At 42.0% G+C, this 18,148-nt stretch overlaps 1 protein-coding gene across 1 annotated transcript; it reads right to left on the bottom strand.

Moving 5' to 3' along the window:
- Positions 1 to 8,037: 8,037 nt before the first annotated feature.
- On the bottom strand, positions 8,038 to 17,732 carry LOC146546622 (histamine H3 receptor). The gene is made up of 3 exons (XM_085264259.1): positions 16,347 to 17,732; positions 15,614 to 15,780; positions 8,038 to 10,349 (listed from the first exon to the last, which is right to left on the bottom strand). The coding sequence occupies exons 1-3, from the start codon at positions 16,621 to 16,623 to the stop codon at positions 9,492 to 9,494; spliced, it is 1,302 nt and encodes a 433-aa protein (XP_085120385.1). The 5' UTR covers positions 16,624 to 17,732; the 3' UTR covers positions 8,038 to 9,491.
- Between the last annotated feature and the right edge of the window lie 416 nt (positions 17,733 to 18,148).

The raw sequence follows: 18,148 nt of genomic DNA, 5'->3' as shown, positions 1-18,148 counted from the left end.
CGTTTCGAGAGTCACCAACACTGCTAAGCAGCAATAAAGAAATTACATTCATGCAAATTAATTGCATGTTGTGGATCAAATGCATGAAAATGCAAGTGCATGCTTGTTGAGGTATTTCCCTCTTTTTTTTTTTCTTTTTTTTTTGTGATCGGTGTTGGAGATGTTACTCAAAAAAGACATTATTACACAGAACACTAACTAAATTGATTCATTATAATTAATTATACTACTCATTACATTACTTTCATGTTACTCTGTAAAATAGCTGAAACACACTCTCACAGGCACCATTTAACAATATAAACCTGAGGCTACAACCCTGCACACCAACACAAATCCCTAATGTGGACACACGGCTAAGATCTTTCTCTTAGTAGAACACAAAGCTGGCCGCACAAAGCAAAGACGAAAAAAAGTGGTCACCACAGTGATTCTGCTTTAGATACGTGAACAGGTAGAAAGGGAGGCTGCATGTTACCTGTTAAACTTCAGGGTCTGGCTGCTGTGGTGACATTCACTCAGTTTTCACTCTGGGTTATTGGCTAGCATAGCGTTAGCATGCTGTCTTGGCAGATGCTTGCAAAGAACCAAAGTTGTGTTAGCAGCATAATGCAATTGTTTCTGTCCTGGATGCAGTTTCCCATTTCACTATTTTCCTCCTCCAACACACAAACAGATAAGCAAGACTGATAGGCAGGCAGACTAACAAGAAACTGGACTACTAGAAAACAGTTTTCTACAAGAACCGATTCTTGTTTCCCGTGTGTGTGTGTGTGTGTGTGTGTGTGTGTGTGTGTGTGTGTGTGTGTAACAATTTTAGACGATATCCAGCCACCAGCAATGACAGATATATCTACTAAGATGAAGATGAAGATTGTGGCCCTGAGTCTCATCAGAGGGAATGCAAATGTGAACACTGGATTCCCACTGCCAGTGAGCTCATAACTAAAACTGCCACAGTAATCGTAGAAGCACTTGAGTATAAGATCCAGGTTACAGGTAGAGGAAGCTCCCCATGGAGAAGAAAGGTGGAAGGCAAAATCCTGCTGGTCATTTTAAATCAATGAAGTCCACTTCTTACAGATATCACTTTTTTAGACTTTGGTGCTTCATGTGGTCACTATAAAAACTGCAGTTTTTTACATTTCCATGTTGACCTTCGTTTTCCTAAAGGATAGTGCTTTAACTGCCCGGCATACCTACAGAGTCTTGTTTAAATGTTGTGGGAATATGAATGAAAATGTTGTTAAGAAAAGGCTCATGACCTGTGACAGTTTTTTTCCATGAAACTGCCCAGTGTCAACAAGAGGACAAGCGGGACATTTCCTGTCTGTGTCCTTTCACTGGCTGCCCCTCAGGCTGACAAGATGTCACTAATTACAGCAGACAAGGAAAAGCCATGCAACTGGTAAATCTGCTCTACAAGGTTCCTTAAAACATTTGGGATTTTCTGAAATCCCAAATTATAATCTTACTTCCAGCTTTGAATAATGTCCTAAAAAAGTTTTTTACACCTTTAGATCTGGATTATAATCCGGTTATGCACGCCTTTGTTGTATCTAAAATGTAACCATGCAATGCAGTGTATACTCGATCATCATCATCTCTTGTCGGTTTAAAATTTGTATAAAATGCTGATTACTAATTCAGGGGAAAATTGGAGAGGTCAAAATACTCCAGAGTTAGCCTTATACTGACTCTGGTGCATTACAGAATCCAGCATAAAGTGCTTCTAAACCACTCCTTATCATCCCAGGTTCAAAGATTATTTCAAAAGAGGGTTGTACCTTTGCTGTTGTTGCACCAAAATTCTGCAAGGACCTCCCAAGTGACCTCAGACAAGCATCAGCTGTAACTATTTTTCTAAAAACATACCTTCTCTGCCAAGCTTTTGGACTGCTGATTTCTGCAACTGTGATTGGATGATTGGTCACTGGTGGTTATTTCATGTAAACATTGTGAATGCATATACCACCAGATTTTTAGGAACCTGTTTTTAAAGTTTTATTTTAGTTTAAAGCAACAGTGCTGATCCTATAGACAAGTGGCTGGCAGCAATTAGCAACATAACAGATACATATTAATGCAGTGCTGAAATTAAGGCATAGCTGATAGAACTCTTGTGGTGAAAGCCATCTGTAGATTGTTTCCCTGAAAGCAATTATCATGTGTAGGGCATGTGGGTTAATTAAGAGCTCTGGCAGAGTAAATGCTTGTTTTTCCATTGATCTCAATGAGCATGAGCCGCTGGATGCTTTTATCCACATCTTCACCATAAACAATTATTCCATGTTGTGTGAGTCCCGTTAAGGAGTCATCAGCATCATCAGCGTCAGGCAGGCTTCACTGTGGTAGAGTGTACTCTATACAGTAAAAAACTAATGGAAAATCATCTCCTTGCAGCCAGTGTTCATATCCTGAATTAAATTGATTTTTAAATCGCTTTCTTGGACAACAGAGCATCAAATGTAGCTTCTATAAGCCACCAGTTCTTTCAGGACAGACTCCTCAGCTCTAACTGTAAATATTCATAGTGACTTGAAATCAAAAGAGCGAGCTCAGCTAGAGGCTGCATTCAGAGTCAGTGAAATACACTCAAAGGACGTGTTTCTTTTACATTCTTTAAACGACTTGGTTTTGCATGAAGCTTATCATCCACCAAACATATGTTGTCCGGTTAACAGCGGCCACCGTTTTTTCACTCTCACGTCTCACATTTCTCTCAAACAAAAGCAAAACGAACAAAAAAGAAGGGGTCTGCATTCTGTCTTCAGCCCCAAGGATCTCATCTGTTTTGTTCACCAGATATGTGTTTCACTAACAATTACCGCCACCATATTTGAATCCCAGAGCAACCCCAACATGAACCAGAAGGATGGAAACTGCTTCCAATTTTTCTTTTTGAAAGGCTGTTTCATTGGTTCTTGGGCTTCCCACAGCGCATAGAAACGATGTCAACACTGGCACTGAGCAATTTGGTTTCTATTTGCAAGTCCACCTGCGTCTCTGTGCAAGTCACCTAAACCACTGCCAATTCATCTCATTCTCGACTGACCTTTTATGAAATGCTTCCAAATTGACTCCTGTTTTTGGCCGAGGGGAAAAAGTCTCTTGTACTCCTCGACTAGTCCGTTTCTATTCTTGAATTCTGAGACACACAGATGACAGTCGTGCCTCATGGGTCTCAGATTTTTTGGATCTGTTTAGCAAAAGCATTTTCACTCTTGAGCTGTGGTTTTCACAGGCACAAAATGTGTATCCATGCACCCACAGTAACCATTGCATTTAAATGACTATTATTAAATAGGGTCAGTGGGAAAACACACCACCACAATCTATTTATCCAGTTTGCCCCAGAGGAAACAGCTTTTTTTTCTGCAGGGTCTTTTTTTTAAAGCCACTTAATGCTTTGGGCTGTATTCAAAACAAGATGCAGAGACAGGAAGTTTAATCATATGAGCTGTTCCAGAGTTTAACTGAGATGTTGCAGAACGGCAACAAACTGTATGATTTATACAGCTGCTTCTGTAGGGCTATGACTTTCGTGTGACCTTTTGGACATCAAATTAAATTTGTTGTTGCCGATAAGGCACGGCAGAAAGATACAAAACAGCATCATCCAAAGATTCTTCTTTCAGTGCAATAAATTCTGTGTGTATCCTCAAGGCTAAACAGTCTCCAAGGGTCTTTCCTCCTAAGTAAAATGTCCCATGTTATTCCCACAGGGGAAAGCGATACTGTTACTTCCTTTATTTTTCTGACAGCCCCCAGAGAGTTTTCTGGATATATTTTGATCATGTTCATCTGTGGTGAAAATTTTTTAAGTCAATGCCACTTCTGTCATACACTGTGTGTTTGCTGCTAGATAAAATGAGAGCTTGACAGCAATCTTCAAAACAGAAAACTCACTTTTTTCGTGCAAAGTTTTTTTTCTTTTATTTTGGCAGGTGTGAATCAAACACAGACAACAGCTACCAGCAACATAAAAAGACAAGAATGCTTTTCACCCATTCACACCAGCTAACATCTGTCATACCATATCCCATCTCACAGGAGCCAGAAACAATTATAAACCTTTAACCAATCGTGAAACACTCAGAGAAGTAGTATGACATTTCTGGAAGTACCAAGAGGCACTTGGCACCATTCAGTCTGAAACAGAAAACAGAGGCTCTGAAGGTTCCAGCTTAATCCATTATACTTCATTACAAAATGTACAAATAATAACTATAGTTTTATGAGAGTAATTTCAGTAGTCAGGTTAGGTCAATGGAGTGACTACCTGAAATCATAAATAAGGGATTTAGTGTTAAGTGGTGACTTTCAGTTAAGTGATGGAATTCGCAGCCCTCATTCACTAGGCTTTGTGTGCAGAATTACAATTTTGAGCACAAACTAAGAGAAGAACTCACTGTTCTGTTTTTTCCATAGTCTTATGGAATAATCTTCCTGTTGCTATCCGGGCGTCTGACTCTATGCCATTGTTTAAATCATGGTTAAAGACTTGTTTATTTAATCTTGCTTTTCCACCTAGCTAATATTTGGTGTGCGTTGATACGAAGAGATTCTGGCAAACCGTCAGACGTCTCAGGAGGGGAAAGCGGTGCTCTACCTGCACTGTGTATAGTGCTGGCGGAGCGCTGCTGACGTCGACTGAGAAAATTGTCAGGCGGTGGAAGGAATACTTCGAGGACCTCCTTAATCCCACTGACACGTCTTCTGAGGAGGAAGCAGAGTCTGGGGATAAGGGGAATGACCCGCCAATTTCCGGGGGCGAGGTCACTGAGGCAGTTAAACAACTCCTTGGTGGCAGAGCCCCTGGTGTTGATGAGGTCCGCCCCGAGTTCCTGAAGGCTCTGGACGTTGTAGGGCTGTCCTGGTTGACACGCCTCTGCAATGTTGCGTGGAGATCAGGGGCAGTACCTGTGGACTGGCAGACCGGGGTGGTGGTCCCCATCTTTAAGAAAGGGGACCGGAGGGTGTGTTCCAACTACAGGGGGATCACACTCCTCAGCCTCCCTGGGAAAGTCTATGCCAGGGTGCTGGAAAGGAGAGTTCGTCCGTTAGTCGAACCTCGGATACAGGAGGAACAATGCGGTTTTCGTCCTGGTCGCGGAACACTGGACCAGCTCTTTATCCTCTCCAGGATACTTGAGGGTGCATGGGAGTTTGCCCAACCAGTCTACATGTGTTTTGTGGACTTGGAGAAGGCATTCGACCGTGTCCCTCGGGGTGTCCTGTGGGAGGTGTTGCGGGAATATGGGGTGTCTGGCCCATTGCTACGGGCCATTCGATCCCTATACAACCGTTGCAAGAGCTTGGTTCGCATTGCCGGCAATAAGTCGGACTCGTTCCCAGTGGGTGATGGGCTTCGCCAGGGCTGCCCTTTGTCTCCGGTTCTGTTCATAATTTTTATGGACAGGATTTCTAGGCGCAGCCAAGTGGCGGAGGGCTTTCGCTTTGGTGGCCTCAGAATCTCATCTCTGATTTTTGCAGATGATGTGGTTCTGTTGGCTTCATCGGGTGAGGGCCTCCAGCTCGCACTGGAACGGTTCGCAGCCGAGTGTGAAGCAGCGGGAATGAGGATCAGCACCTCCAAATCTGAGGCCATGGTTCTCAGCCGGAAAAGGGTGGAGTGCCCACTCCGGGTCGGGGATGAGTTCCTGCCACAAGTGGAGGAGTTCAAGTATCTCGGGGTCTTGTTCGCGAGTGATGGGAGAAGGGAGCCGGAGATCGACAGACGGATTGGGGCTGCAGCTGCAGTAATGCAGACGCTGCACCGGTCCATTGTAGTGAAGAGGGAGATGAGTGTAAAAGCGAAGCTCTCAATTTACCGGTCGATCTACGTCCCTACCCTCACCTATGGCCACGAGCTGTGGGTAGTGACCGAAAGAACGAGATCGCGGATACAAGCGGCAGAAATGAGCTTCCTCCGAAGGGTGGCTGGCCTCTCCCTTAGAGATAGGGTGAGAAGTTCGGCCATCCGGGAGGGGCTCAGAGTAGAGCAGCTGCTGCTCCACATCGAAAGGAGCCAGCTGAGGTGGTTCGGGCATCTGACAAGGATGCCCCCTGGGCGCCTCCTGGGTGAGGTGTTCCAGGCATGTCCCACCGGGAGGAGGCCCCGGGGCAGACCCAGGACACGCTGGAGAGATTATATCTCTCGGCTGGCCTGGGAACGCCTTGGTATTCCCCCGGATAAGCTGGAGGAGGTGGCTGGGGAGAGGGAGGTCTGGGCCTCTTTGCTTAGGCTGCTGCCCCCGCGACCCGGCCCCGGACAAAGCGGATGAAGATGGATGGATGATACATTTTTATCTGTTATGCGTTGTTAACTACTTTTATGTATTATGATATACATATGTTCTCTTACTCTTTTCCCTCCCATCTTCTTTTTCCTATCTTATCTTATTTTGTCAAGTACCTTGGTATACCCTTGGTTTTTAGTGTGCTTTATAAATAAAGATTATTATTATTATTATTATTATTATTATTATTATTATTATTATTATTGCTAGAAAATAAAAATCATTCTAAGCTGACTGACAGATGCCAGCTATTCAAGCACTAATTTCTCTATATAACGCCTCAGGCCTAGAGAAGGTCGATGATTCCCTGGCAACCTCTAGTTGGTCGGGGAAAATGTGGCCATCACTATCTGGCAACCCCCAGTGGTAAAGGAAAAATGAGCATTCCCCAACCAGCTGGCAAGTGGTTTCTGGAGGTTCCTGGCTGTTGCCAGGTGAAATCCATTGCAAAGAGGGTCCTACTTGTTGTTCCTAGAGTATTTAAAAGTAGAATGGGAGGGAGAGCCTTCAGTTTTCAGGCCCCTCTTCTATGGAACCAGCTTCCAGTTTGGATTCGGGAGACAGACACTATCTCTACTTTCAAGATTAGGCTTAAAACTTTCCTTTTTGCTAAAGCATATAGTTAGGGCTGGACCAGGTGACCCTCAATCCTCCCTTAGTTATGCTGCAATAGACGTAGGCTGCCGGGGATTCCCACGATGCATTGAGTTTTTCCTTTCCAGTCACCTTTCTCACTCACTATGTGTTAATAGACCTCTCTGCATTGAATCATATCTGTTATTAACCTCTGTCTCTCTTCCACAGCATGTCTTTTATCCTGTCTTCCTTCTCTCACCCCAACCGGTAGCAGCAGATGGCCGCCCCTCCCTGAGCCTGGTTCTGCCGGAGGTTTCTTCCTGTTAAAAGGGAGTTTTTCCTTCCCACTGTCACCAAAGTGCTTGCTCATAGGCGGTCATATGATTGTTGGGTTTTTCTCTGTATCTATGAAGCGCCTTGAGGCGACTTTTGTTGTGATTTGGCGTTATATAAATAAAATTGAATTGAATTGAATACACCAAAAACCATGCCAATTGCTGTGGTCTTTGGCAGATTGGCTTGGTCGCCTGGAGTTTTTTTGCATTTGGTGAGTGTTGCAGGTAAGTCCATGTTTTACATGGAAACCCCCGTCGGCTATGGTGATATGCTAGCAATCGAAGCAATTGCAGCAAGGTTTTCGGTGTTGCACCTTCATTGTGACTGATTTCAACAAATGACAGACAGAAATTTTCAGCAACTAGTTAAGGAATATATGTTTGACCCTACAGACCTGTTTAGGAAAAAAGCAGAGAGAATTAAAGAAAAGAAGAAAGATGGAAGGAAATAAACAGAGGTGCCGAGTGGACAAAATAGCAAGACTCCATTAAAAGAGAAAAATAGTCTCATGACTGAACAAGTTGTCTCAGTTGGACACCAGAAAGTTTACTTTTCCCTCAGGAGTGATGATGGCTTTTCTTTGAAAAATAAAAAGAGTGACTTGGGCTGCAGGAACTGAGAGATGGATGTTTTGTCTCCAGAGACAGACTCTGGATGAATGAAAGAAAGGTTTCATATCAAAGCTGATGTGGGGAAAAAAGAAAAACAGTAAGAGACCAGAAGAAAAGCAGTGTTCACATCTAACCCTTGACAACAAAGTAGGTTATAGATGTAACTACTCCTCCAGATTTTACCAATAACATACAGTGGAAAAAAGCCTGTTGGCAGTCTTCTTTTATTTTATTTTATTTTTTTCATCTGACTTACAGCTGCACAGATTCATAACCAATACACAAAGTAATCAAATATGCGGTTTTCACATGTCTGCACTATGTTGGGAGAATCAGGTCATATTATTATTCAAAAGTGTTCTTTCTCCTTTGTAGAACACAACAGGAGACAGTCAGACTCTTTCTCACTCCTGGAAATACTTTGTTTGGTTAAGGCAGGCGAGCTGTCTGGGTTCAGCGAGAGGGAGGCAGAACACGATGATTCCCTGAATCATGAATTCGCTGGACGATTCGTTTTTCTGCTCGCACATGAGCTCAGTCAGACATCACGCAGGCTTTGCATCAAGGAAAAACTGTTTAATGTTCCACTGAGTCTTACAAGCAAATCCTTGCATGTACCTTTCGGCAAAAATTCAAGACTGCACTGCATGTGTGAAAACAGCTTTAGGTAAACCAGTCGAGCCTTGAAATAAATAATTAACTCAGCCATCTGGCCTGACATTGATCTTATTGTACATAAGTTTTAAATCAGCTCTCTTTTCATTGTGCTTCACATTTTGCTTTGACATTTTCTTAACATTTTGACAGATGTCAGGTAGATTTCCTTGCCATAAGATTAAAACTATAAAATATTTAGAATTACTTCGATAAAAGTACACTCATTGGTCAGTAAGCACACTCTTGTCTTCTTTTCTAGTGCTTTAAACATGGAGGACTCTGCATTTGTGAGTCTATCGCTGCATGATTTGCATTGTATAGTTTTTAGGGGCATGAGCATAAAGTCAAACTTGCAGCTGTATATTTGAAACTGTAACATGAAAGGGTTTCATGTGCAGATATATTCTGAAACCATCAAAAGACCATTGAGTTCTTGCTTCACATCAGCTTCATCTAAATAGAAGTTGAAATGTTCTCACGGTGGCCGCTATGAAATTGGATGCTGGGTGAAGATGTCATTTCTGTCTGCATCGTGCTTCCATTCAGACAGAACACAATTTAACAACCTGGTGATCAGTAGTTCTCATATATGTGTGATATCTTAGACTAAATTATGGTAATTACCTTCTTTAAGACTGCATATGCCATCATTTCACAGCCTTCTGCAGCCTTCTTAGAGGGAATGTGTGAAGGTTTTAAAATGAACAAGAACAACATTAGAAAAATCTGAAACTGGCTTTGAGAGGTGGTTTAATCGTGGGCAGATTTATCCAATGGTACTACAAGAGTCTATTGTTCTGCCCATAAGAATATTATGTTGTGCTATTTTCAGCTGTGTTGTGTCATCGTATTGCTGTCAGGTATGTTACAATCCTCATTTAAATGCAAACATTTACCTAATTTTTGAAAACTGGCCTTTTTTTTTTATAGAAGAACATCAAATGGATTTTTTACAGTGTTCAGCAACATTTACTCCATTCATAAAATATGCAAGTTCATTTGAGTTCATCTAACAAGACTGAACTTCAATCTGTGGTTGAACTGATTGTCTTTTAGGGCACAGTATCTTTGAGAAAGCCCTTCGAAAGCTGCTGTGGCACACAGGGTACAAGAACGGGTTGATGGCAGAGTTCAGCCACAGAAGCCAGAAGGTAATCTCGTACCAGTAGTTCGCCACACATTTACCGCTACAGGCGGCACGGATAATCATCAGTAGAGTGTACGGAGCCCAGCATATCCCAAAAATGCAGACTATAATGGCTAAAGATTTAGCAATCTTTTTGTCTCTGGAAAGCCGAGATCCCGGTGTCCTACGGCCAGGCACCATGCAGGAGGCCGTGTGCTGAAACAACCTGGAGTTTTTTCTGTGCGGAGAGAACTTCTCTCGCTGCATTAATATCTGACTGGCGTTAGGCTCCCCGCTGGAGGAGGGAGACAAGATGTCGTCATCTTCGATGACCGCAGAGATCGCAACAGGCTCGCTTGACATCACCTTCCGAGTCTTGACAAAAAACACGGACCAGCCGGCTCCATCTTTATGCTTCTCATTGTTCTTCTGAGGCTTGGCATTGTCTTCACCACAGGCAGCCCCACTCTTATTCCTGCGATGGATGTTGAGATAGATGCTGAGGTTGAAAAAGGCCACCGACACAAACGGGGTGAAGAACTCAAAGGTAGACGCACTCAGCAGGAAGTACCAGGTGAAATAAAACTCAGCATAGCACTCGTGGGCCGGGACAATGCTGTAGCCGACGATCGTTTCCCAGAAGATGATGGCAGGGCCGTAAAGGAGGAAGGCCAGCACCCACACCGCCACCATCTTGAAAACAGCCTGGTGGGTCATGTTCCTCTGAGCTCTGTATTTAACCTGTGTCAAAAGAGAGGCACAAGTATGACTCACAGTGATGTGCCGTGAACAGAAACTCTGCATCATAATAACACTGCACGTTACATTTCAAACACCCACAGCTGCTCAGAGTATCTTCCCCAAATGAACCCCTTGTTGCATTGTGCGGCTTTGGAGCAGGAGAGAGATGCTGTAAATAAAACCCACTCATGGAGTTTTTATACCACGGTGTGTCTCCGAAGCCAAAGAGAGAAGGGGAATGTCAGGCTGACAGCCACATTCACTGATGCAACACTAGTATGAAAGAGACATCTGGTTTCTCCCGATCTACCCCTCCCTCACCGTCGCTTATTCTCTTTGCTTTCACTCCATTTTCACTTCACCTCCTCTCGGTCTAAATGCTATCATTTTGCAGGGCTTCTCTATCTGCTGCTCTCCCCTTTGGTGTTGTTGTTGTTTTCTCAATCTTTTCTTTTTCTCACACAATCAGAATGTCTCTCTGCAGATTCAACAGCTGGATATATGTCAAGTGAAGCTGCCAGCATGTCTGTGGTTCAATAGCAACTGGAAAAAAAATCAGTAGTGAAACAGATCCAATACAAGATGCGCATAAATAATTATGGCCCCAGTTTCAAGTGTTCACTACAAAAGCACAAGACTCCCTATTTCCACTGTAAATTAAAGAAATACTGCACCCTACAGGCTGAATGTGAAGAAACTGACCAATAGGCAGTTGAACCAATCATCAGCCAGATTTTCTTTTTTGTAAATCTCGTATCAGTTGACAGAAAGTTAACAGTTTTAATAAATTAAAAATAAGAGACTGCAAGAGGATACAAATATTCACATTGAAATATTTAGGTTTTACAAATATTTCTTTTGCTTTTATATCTAATACTGGCTATTTTCCCCCCATGATTAAAGTCAATGACTCTTTTAGAGCAACAGAAGAATTACTCATCTTGTACAAAATGTAGGGAAAAACTGAAAAAACTGCCAAAAACTGAAAAGAATGATCAAAGATCAAAGCAGCAGACAGTGAAATATACTTAAGAGGTTTTTGTCATATTTCAAGCCTGCTTAGATTAAAATGACTGTGTTTGCATCAGAAGTGAGTGAGTTTGAAAAATCCAGAAACTGTTCGAATATTCGTCAAACCACACTTTAATGACAAATACTGAAGTATCAAATCTCTTCATTTAGTCGTCAAATGTTATCTTTATGTGTTGTCTTTAATTGAGAAAGAGTTAAAGGAACAGTTCACTAGTTAGTTGCCTGTATTCATCTAGACTGGTATGATATCCCTATAGAGTTGCCTGCCTTCACTTGAATATAACACAACATGATATGATGAGCAGCAAAACAAGGCTTCGTTTAGCTAACAATAAAACTGCTCACAATGTTTGTGGGTTTTTTGGTCACTGATTTTTAATAATATTTTTAATTACACATTTAGTTCCATTGTTTTCCAACAGAAGGCAGATTCTGTATAGCTACTATCACCAAAACTGAGCGGCTCATACCAACGTAACTGTCACAACAGGCTGTAAAAATTTGATTTTAGGGTGAACTTTCCCTTTATTTCTAGCTTTAAGATTGAGCATTAGTGCCTACTCATGCACGCTAACACATCTCTGACTCACCCTGCTTCTTACAGTTCTTTGTAAACAAGATTTCCTCCCTGCAGTCTGTCATTCCATCTTCACCTTCCAATCCCTGTGTTTTGTCTTTGTGCCATTCTGCCTTTAATCAGTTCGAACCAATCTCTCTCTCTCAGCTGCATGAAATAGTCTGCAAGGTTAAGACTAGAGATGGCACGATACCACTTTTTTATGTCCGATACCGATATCATAAATTTGGATATCTGCCGATACCGATATGAATCCGATATAGTGTTTTTTAATCAACAAAACTGTTTTTTTTTTAAATATCTTGCTGCATTTTGTATAAGTTCATACTCAAGTTTAAAACAACAACTACACTAAAGCTATTCTGTTATACCTGTATGCAAAAAAAAATATTTCATAGTTCAGCAATACTGATCAATCTAATAAACTCAAACCTACACCATCCTCCCTATTCTGGTATTTTAAAGAGTACTTAGCATAAATATTAAGCAACCTAACTAATAGGGTTCCAACTCCCAGCAACAACAAAAATAAATAAATACAAAATAGGGAACCACCCCTCACGCTCCACCTCATGATGCTTAATCGGCGTAATCAACCTTAATTTGATGCAGTGTGGAAAAAAATGCACAGAAATCAATTATTTTTCAAGAAATATTAAATAGATTCAACATCTTTCTTCAACAAAATTGCAGACTGCACAGATGGTACCTTCCCAAAGGAAAAAGTACTATAGCTTACTAGGGTATATATATTAGACTTAATAGTTACTATATACAGTAATTGACTTCTATTCATTTTACATCAAATTAAAACTTTGGGTGTCAGATAATTATTTATTAAAAGCTAGACATTTTAAATGAGAATAAGAAAGAAAAGTATGTCTTTGTGCCCCCTTTTCCCTGTTAATGCCCTATCGGCCCCCCTGGCTAAACTTTGCTAGATCCGCCCCTGCACAGTTACCAGCGTCAGCTACGTAGAAAAAGATCCTCGAGTAGAAAGTAATATTAAATACATTCTAACAACAGCTGATCAAGCTTAAACGTGCTGCTGTTGTTCAGCCGCTGGTTTCCTCTTTCTGGTGCAAAGTGGGCCAAAAGCAAACCAGAGAGACAGACTCGGGACAGAAAAGCCGATCAGCTGATCGTTAAGCAGTTTCACGATTGAAGTAGCAGCCGGAGAGCGAGAGGCAGTCGCTTGTTAAGCTTAACGCAGGAATGCTTTACAAACATTTAGAGATGGACTTACACACTTGCTTTACTTCTCTCGGGAAAACTTTGTCGGAGATGAAATGCCAGGTTGCTAGCGAAGCTCCAAATGCTATCCAGACCACCGACAGGTCCCGCATGCCACAGCCGCTCTATCACGTGATGCATACTGCTCCGACGTGCTAACGTTCTGAGGTGAGTTACGGCGTGTTGCAAGTTTTGTGAGGTGCTTTCGTGATATTTAATGGATCGGATTACATTTTTTTATTTTTCTCCGATATCCGATCCAGTAATTTAGGTCAGTATCGGACCGATACCGATACGTAATATCGGATCGGTCCATCTCTAGTTAAGACTACCAACTGTTCCACCGATGCTATCCCCTCTCGGCTTCTGAAGCAGGTTCTGGACTCAGTCGGACCTTTCCTTCTGGTCCTGATCAATGCCTGCCTCAGTTCTGGTTGTTTTCCAACACCCTTCAAGCACGCTGTTGTTCAACCTCTCCTTAAAAAGCCTAATCTAGATCCATCCCTACTCTCTAACTATAGGCCCATTTCCAACCTCCCTTTTCTGTCTAAAGTACTGGAACGAGCCGCCCTCACGCAGCTCCAGCTATTTCTTGACAATAACAATCTCTATGAGAAGTTCCAGTCTGGTTTTAGAGCTCGGCATAGCACAGAAACCGCCCTTCTGAGAGTTTTTAATGATTTGCTTTTAACTGTTGACTCTGGTTGTGCTGCTGGACCTGACAGCAGCCTTCGACACTGTTGATCACAACATACTGCTATCCCGCCTTCAACATTGTGTCGGTTTAAAGGGCACTGTCTTAAAGTTTTTCCAGTCCTATTTGAATAATAGGAGTTTTTCTGTTCACCTTGGTGAACTGTCATCTCCCAGAGCTCCTTTAACCTGTGGCGTACCTCAGGGGTCCATACTAGGCCCCCTGTTGTTTATTCTGTACTTGCTCCCTCTGGGCGATGTGCTCCGTAAACATAATGTGTCCTTCCACATCTTTGCCGATGATATTCAGATCTACCTCCCTCTGAGGTTGAACTGCAATGTTTCTTTGCAGCCGCTACTCTCCTGCTTGTCTGACATTAAGACTTGGATGACTCTTAACTTCTTACACCTTAATGAAAGCAAAACTGAAGTCATTGTGTTTGGGCTTCCTAAAGATCCCAACTTCTCTCTTGACTTTTTGGGACCCCTAACCTCCGATTGCACTTCTTCCATTAAGAGTCTTGGTGTTATTTTTGACAATGCTTTTAAACTTGATAAACAAATTAGCTCTGTAGTTAAGGGATCTTTTTATCATTTGCGGATTTTAGCCAAAGTCAAGTCTTACCTTTGCAGGAACGATCTAGAAAGAGTGGTCCATGCTTTTATTACTTCACGGCTAGACTACTGCAATTCCCTCTATGCTGGCCTAGATCGTTCCTGTCTACATCGCCTTCAACTGGTGCAGAACGCTGCCGCTCGCCTGTTGACCGGTTCAAAAAAAAGAGACCACATCACTCCGGTTCTCTGCTCTCTCCACTGGCTCCCAGTTGCCTTTAGGATTGATTTTAAAATCTTATTGCTGGCTTTTAAGGTTTTAAATGGCACTGCACCTTCTTACCTGTCAGAACTCCTTAGTACTTATCGCCCCAGGAGATCTTTGAGGTCAGCCGACCTGATGCTTTTAGATGTTCCCAGGTATAAATTAAAGACAAAGGGAGAGAGGGCGTTTGCTGTGGCTGCACCCAGACTGTGGAACAGTTTACCTCCTCACGTCAGACTCTCCAAAAGCCTAGAAACTTTTAAAACCGCTCTTAAAACTCACCTCTTTTCATTGGCTTTTAGAAAGGTTTAATTTATTTGTTTTATATATTTTTATTTTATTTTTATCAGCGAGGTGTTATTACGAAATTGTGTTCTATTGTATTTTTATCTGTATTTACTGTACAGCACTTTGGTCAGCCTTGGTTGTTTTTAAATGTGCTCTATAAATAAACTTGACTTGACTTACACCCCCTGAAAAAAACCTAAAAAAACAAAAACCCAATCACAAAACCATGATGACCCCAGTGACATCACTGTGACATATTGACTGTTATTTAACCCCCTGGAGATCCAGAGAAGACATTCTGCAGCTGTTTTCACAGGATAAATCTGAAAAGTGATGAGAAAACTGAGCTGTGTGATGGAATATATAGTTTATTTGACTGTTGAGCCAGGGCTAATTTTTGCACTGATAATATTTTGGCTAAGCTGATGAACAAAGCACTCACTTGACAGCAATACCCTGGTGAAAGAACGAAGCTGTGAATACAAATGATTCTAAGCACACTACAAGCTATTTCAGGGAGTAACACATTTTGGACCTAAATGTGGTCGCCTATGTGAACTTGATGAGCGTGTGTGTATGTGTGTGTAATGAGCGCCTCATTACCACACAGACTGTACTTACCGCTCTTGTGACTGACAGGAAGCGATCATAACTAATAAGGACAATGTTGAAGACAGAGGCTGAGCAAAGGAGGTAATCCATGACCAGCCACACTTTGCAGAGCCCTTTGCCCAGCATCCACCTGCCGGTCAGGTTATAGGGGATGTACACCGGGATGCAAAAGGCACCTGGAACACACACACACACACACACACACACACACACACACACACACACACACACACACACACACACACACACACACACAACACACATCACATTGGTGATTCACCAGCCACCAGCATCAATATTCACACTTTCCCATACCTTCACAGTTTCTGGGTGTAAGATGCATTACATGCGGCAGAAAATTAGCGAAAAGACGCAGTTCCAGGAAACCTGTGACATTGTACGAACAAGAACAATCTAATATGTCTCTTTCATTAATGACAAGGGTATAATTTAACTAAAGCTATAGATAAGAGGAGCTTTCACTATAAGAGGGACGTGAGTGCTCTTCAATAAAACGGAGGCATGCCACAATTACGCGGAGTAGTCCGTTGTAATTTAACATGTGAATAACGCAAAAGGGTTGTAAAGGTCATCATGAACTCGCCGCTAATCAATAGTTAGACGCTAATTACAGTGTGGGAAAATTACAATGTGCTTGGGGCGCGCGCAAAAAAAGGGTTTCATTCATAAGAATGGACTCAGACAACACGAACGGATAAAGTGACAAAGAAGGAGAACTTACCCACTAGAAAATCGGATATAGCAAGGTTCAAAAAGAAGTAGTTGCTTTGATTTCTCAGGGTTTTGTCCACAATAAAAGCCATGATGACCAGTGCGTTCCCTGCCACAACAACGACAACCAGAGTCACCATAAGTACCGATAAGATCACCACCAGGTAGCCCGGCAGGACAGCCCCAGCTTCCGACACCGCAGGCGTCAAGTTGCCGCTGGAGTTGGACTCCAGGATGTGCGCGCCCATAATTAATTGACTGCCAAAATCATTGTAGGGTTTTTTCATCGCACACACAGAAACACCGGAGAAGTCCAAAAACGCGCCTAAACGTCCCGCTCCACTTCATGAAGACAAGTTAAACACGAAGACCTGTGAATCGTTGAAGACTTTTCCCAAATCTTCCATTTCTTAAAACACTAGAATAAGTCTCCGAGCTACAGACACGAGTTAAGAACACTCTGTAATAGTAATACTAATAATGATTATTGTTCCTCTGGGTCCTCTCTCCTTTCTGGACTCTGTCATCTACAATCTCAGCTGATGCTGGATGTGCTGATACTGCGGAGCGCACCGTTGGTTTTGTTAACAACGTCAGTACTGACCAGATGTGAGATAAAGTACTTAATCCGGATGTTTTTCAAAATAAAACCAGTCCTGTAAGGTTTCAAGACGAACAAGGCGCATCGGTGTTTTCTAAATCTGTTTTCAAGATGCACATTTAATGTGACAAGTTACATTTGATGTTCTGCCGTCGGCAGAAAATATAAAAATGACAGCCAGCATGCAGCTTAATGAGCAACCTAAATAACAAGGCATTTAAAACAATTGCCCCGTTTAACACCCCCTTTAAGACATAACAATATTATTGTTGGCTGTCGGATTAAAATATAAAATTCTCTATAAAACGTCCTTCTTGTATGTTTTCCAACAGATGTGACGAATTCTTAAACTTTTATTTTGAAAACAAAACAAATTCCGGCCTTTTTCAGACGATGTTTGCTATTTTGGACGATTTGCTTTTTTTTTGCCCACCCAACAGCTGATCAAAGGCTCATGTCTGCAATCAAAAGCTGAAGTGCTCCAGGCGCATGAAGCAGGCTGAGATGAAACGATCTGAGCTTTATGCAACAGGATATCGCAATAAGCCAGCCAGCAGATATTTACACAAAGCAACAAGTTCCGTGACTCAGAGGCCAATGTCCAGTGTGAATTACCATATTATCCCTCCCATCCCTTTATTTCGCGAAGAAATTACGTAATTATCTAAAATTACTACTGACTTAGCTATGCAAATAGCCCCTCTTATTAAACACAGGGTACCCAGACTAATATCAGAACACAAATACGGGCACAAACGGAAAAATCCGTTTGTTTTCTGAAATGAGCTGTCAGCCTTCTGATACTGGGGATGAGATTGTTCTTAACGAGTCCCAAAATATCACATAAAGGGGGAAAACAATATCTTCTGTTATCAAATAATCACTCTTGTTTTTATAAGTGCATTTGTTTTTATTGGATAATGTCATTACTCTGAGTTTGTGATCCTTTTTCTCTTTAATAATATATGTGATACTCTTGAAGTAAGGCTGGAAAGCCTAAAGAAAAATTAACATCCTGCATCTTTTGCTATACACCATTACTTAACCTCAGTAACAAATGCCGTGGCATTAGAGAAAAGACATGGAGATTGATTTATTTAAGAATATCCTGCCAGTAACAAAAAAATTATGACAAAGCTGCCAAAGAATTATAGGATGGCATTATCTCCCTTTCTTGTACAGGAAATTTGTCTTATGTTTATTAAGATAAG

This window comes from Mchenga conophoros, linkage group LG23, assembly GCF_057382185.1.
Source record: "Mchenga conophoros isolate Kocher_MC1m ecotype Shallow Benthic linkage group LG23, M_conophoros_male_GT1.1, whole genome shotgun sequence".
NCBI lineage: Eukaryota > Metazoa > Chordata > Actinopteri > Cichliformes > Cichlidae > Mchenga > Mchenga conophoros.
Note: the sequence above shows the minus strand (reverse complement) of the source record. Positions and strands in the feature narration are given on the sequence as shown.

Coding starts and splice junctions, on each gene's coding strand:
- LOC146546622 (XM_085264259.1), bottom strand. CDS start 16,623: ATGAAAAAACCCTACAATGATTTTGGCAGTCAATTAATTATGGGCGCG. Junction 15,781..16,346: donor TATATCCGATTTTCTAGTGG/GTAAGTTCTCCT, acceptor TGTGTGTTCCAG/GTGCCTTTTGCATCCCGGTG. Junction 10,350..15,613: donor TCCTGTCAGTCACAAGAGCG/GTAAGTACAGTC, acceptor CTTTTGACACAG/GTTAAATACAGAGCTCAGAG.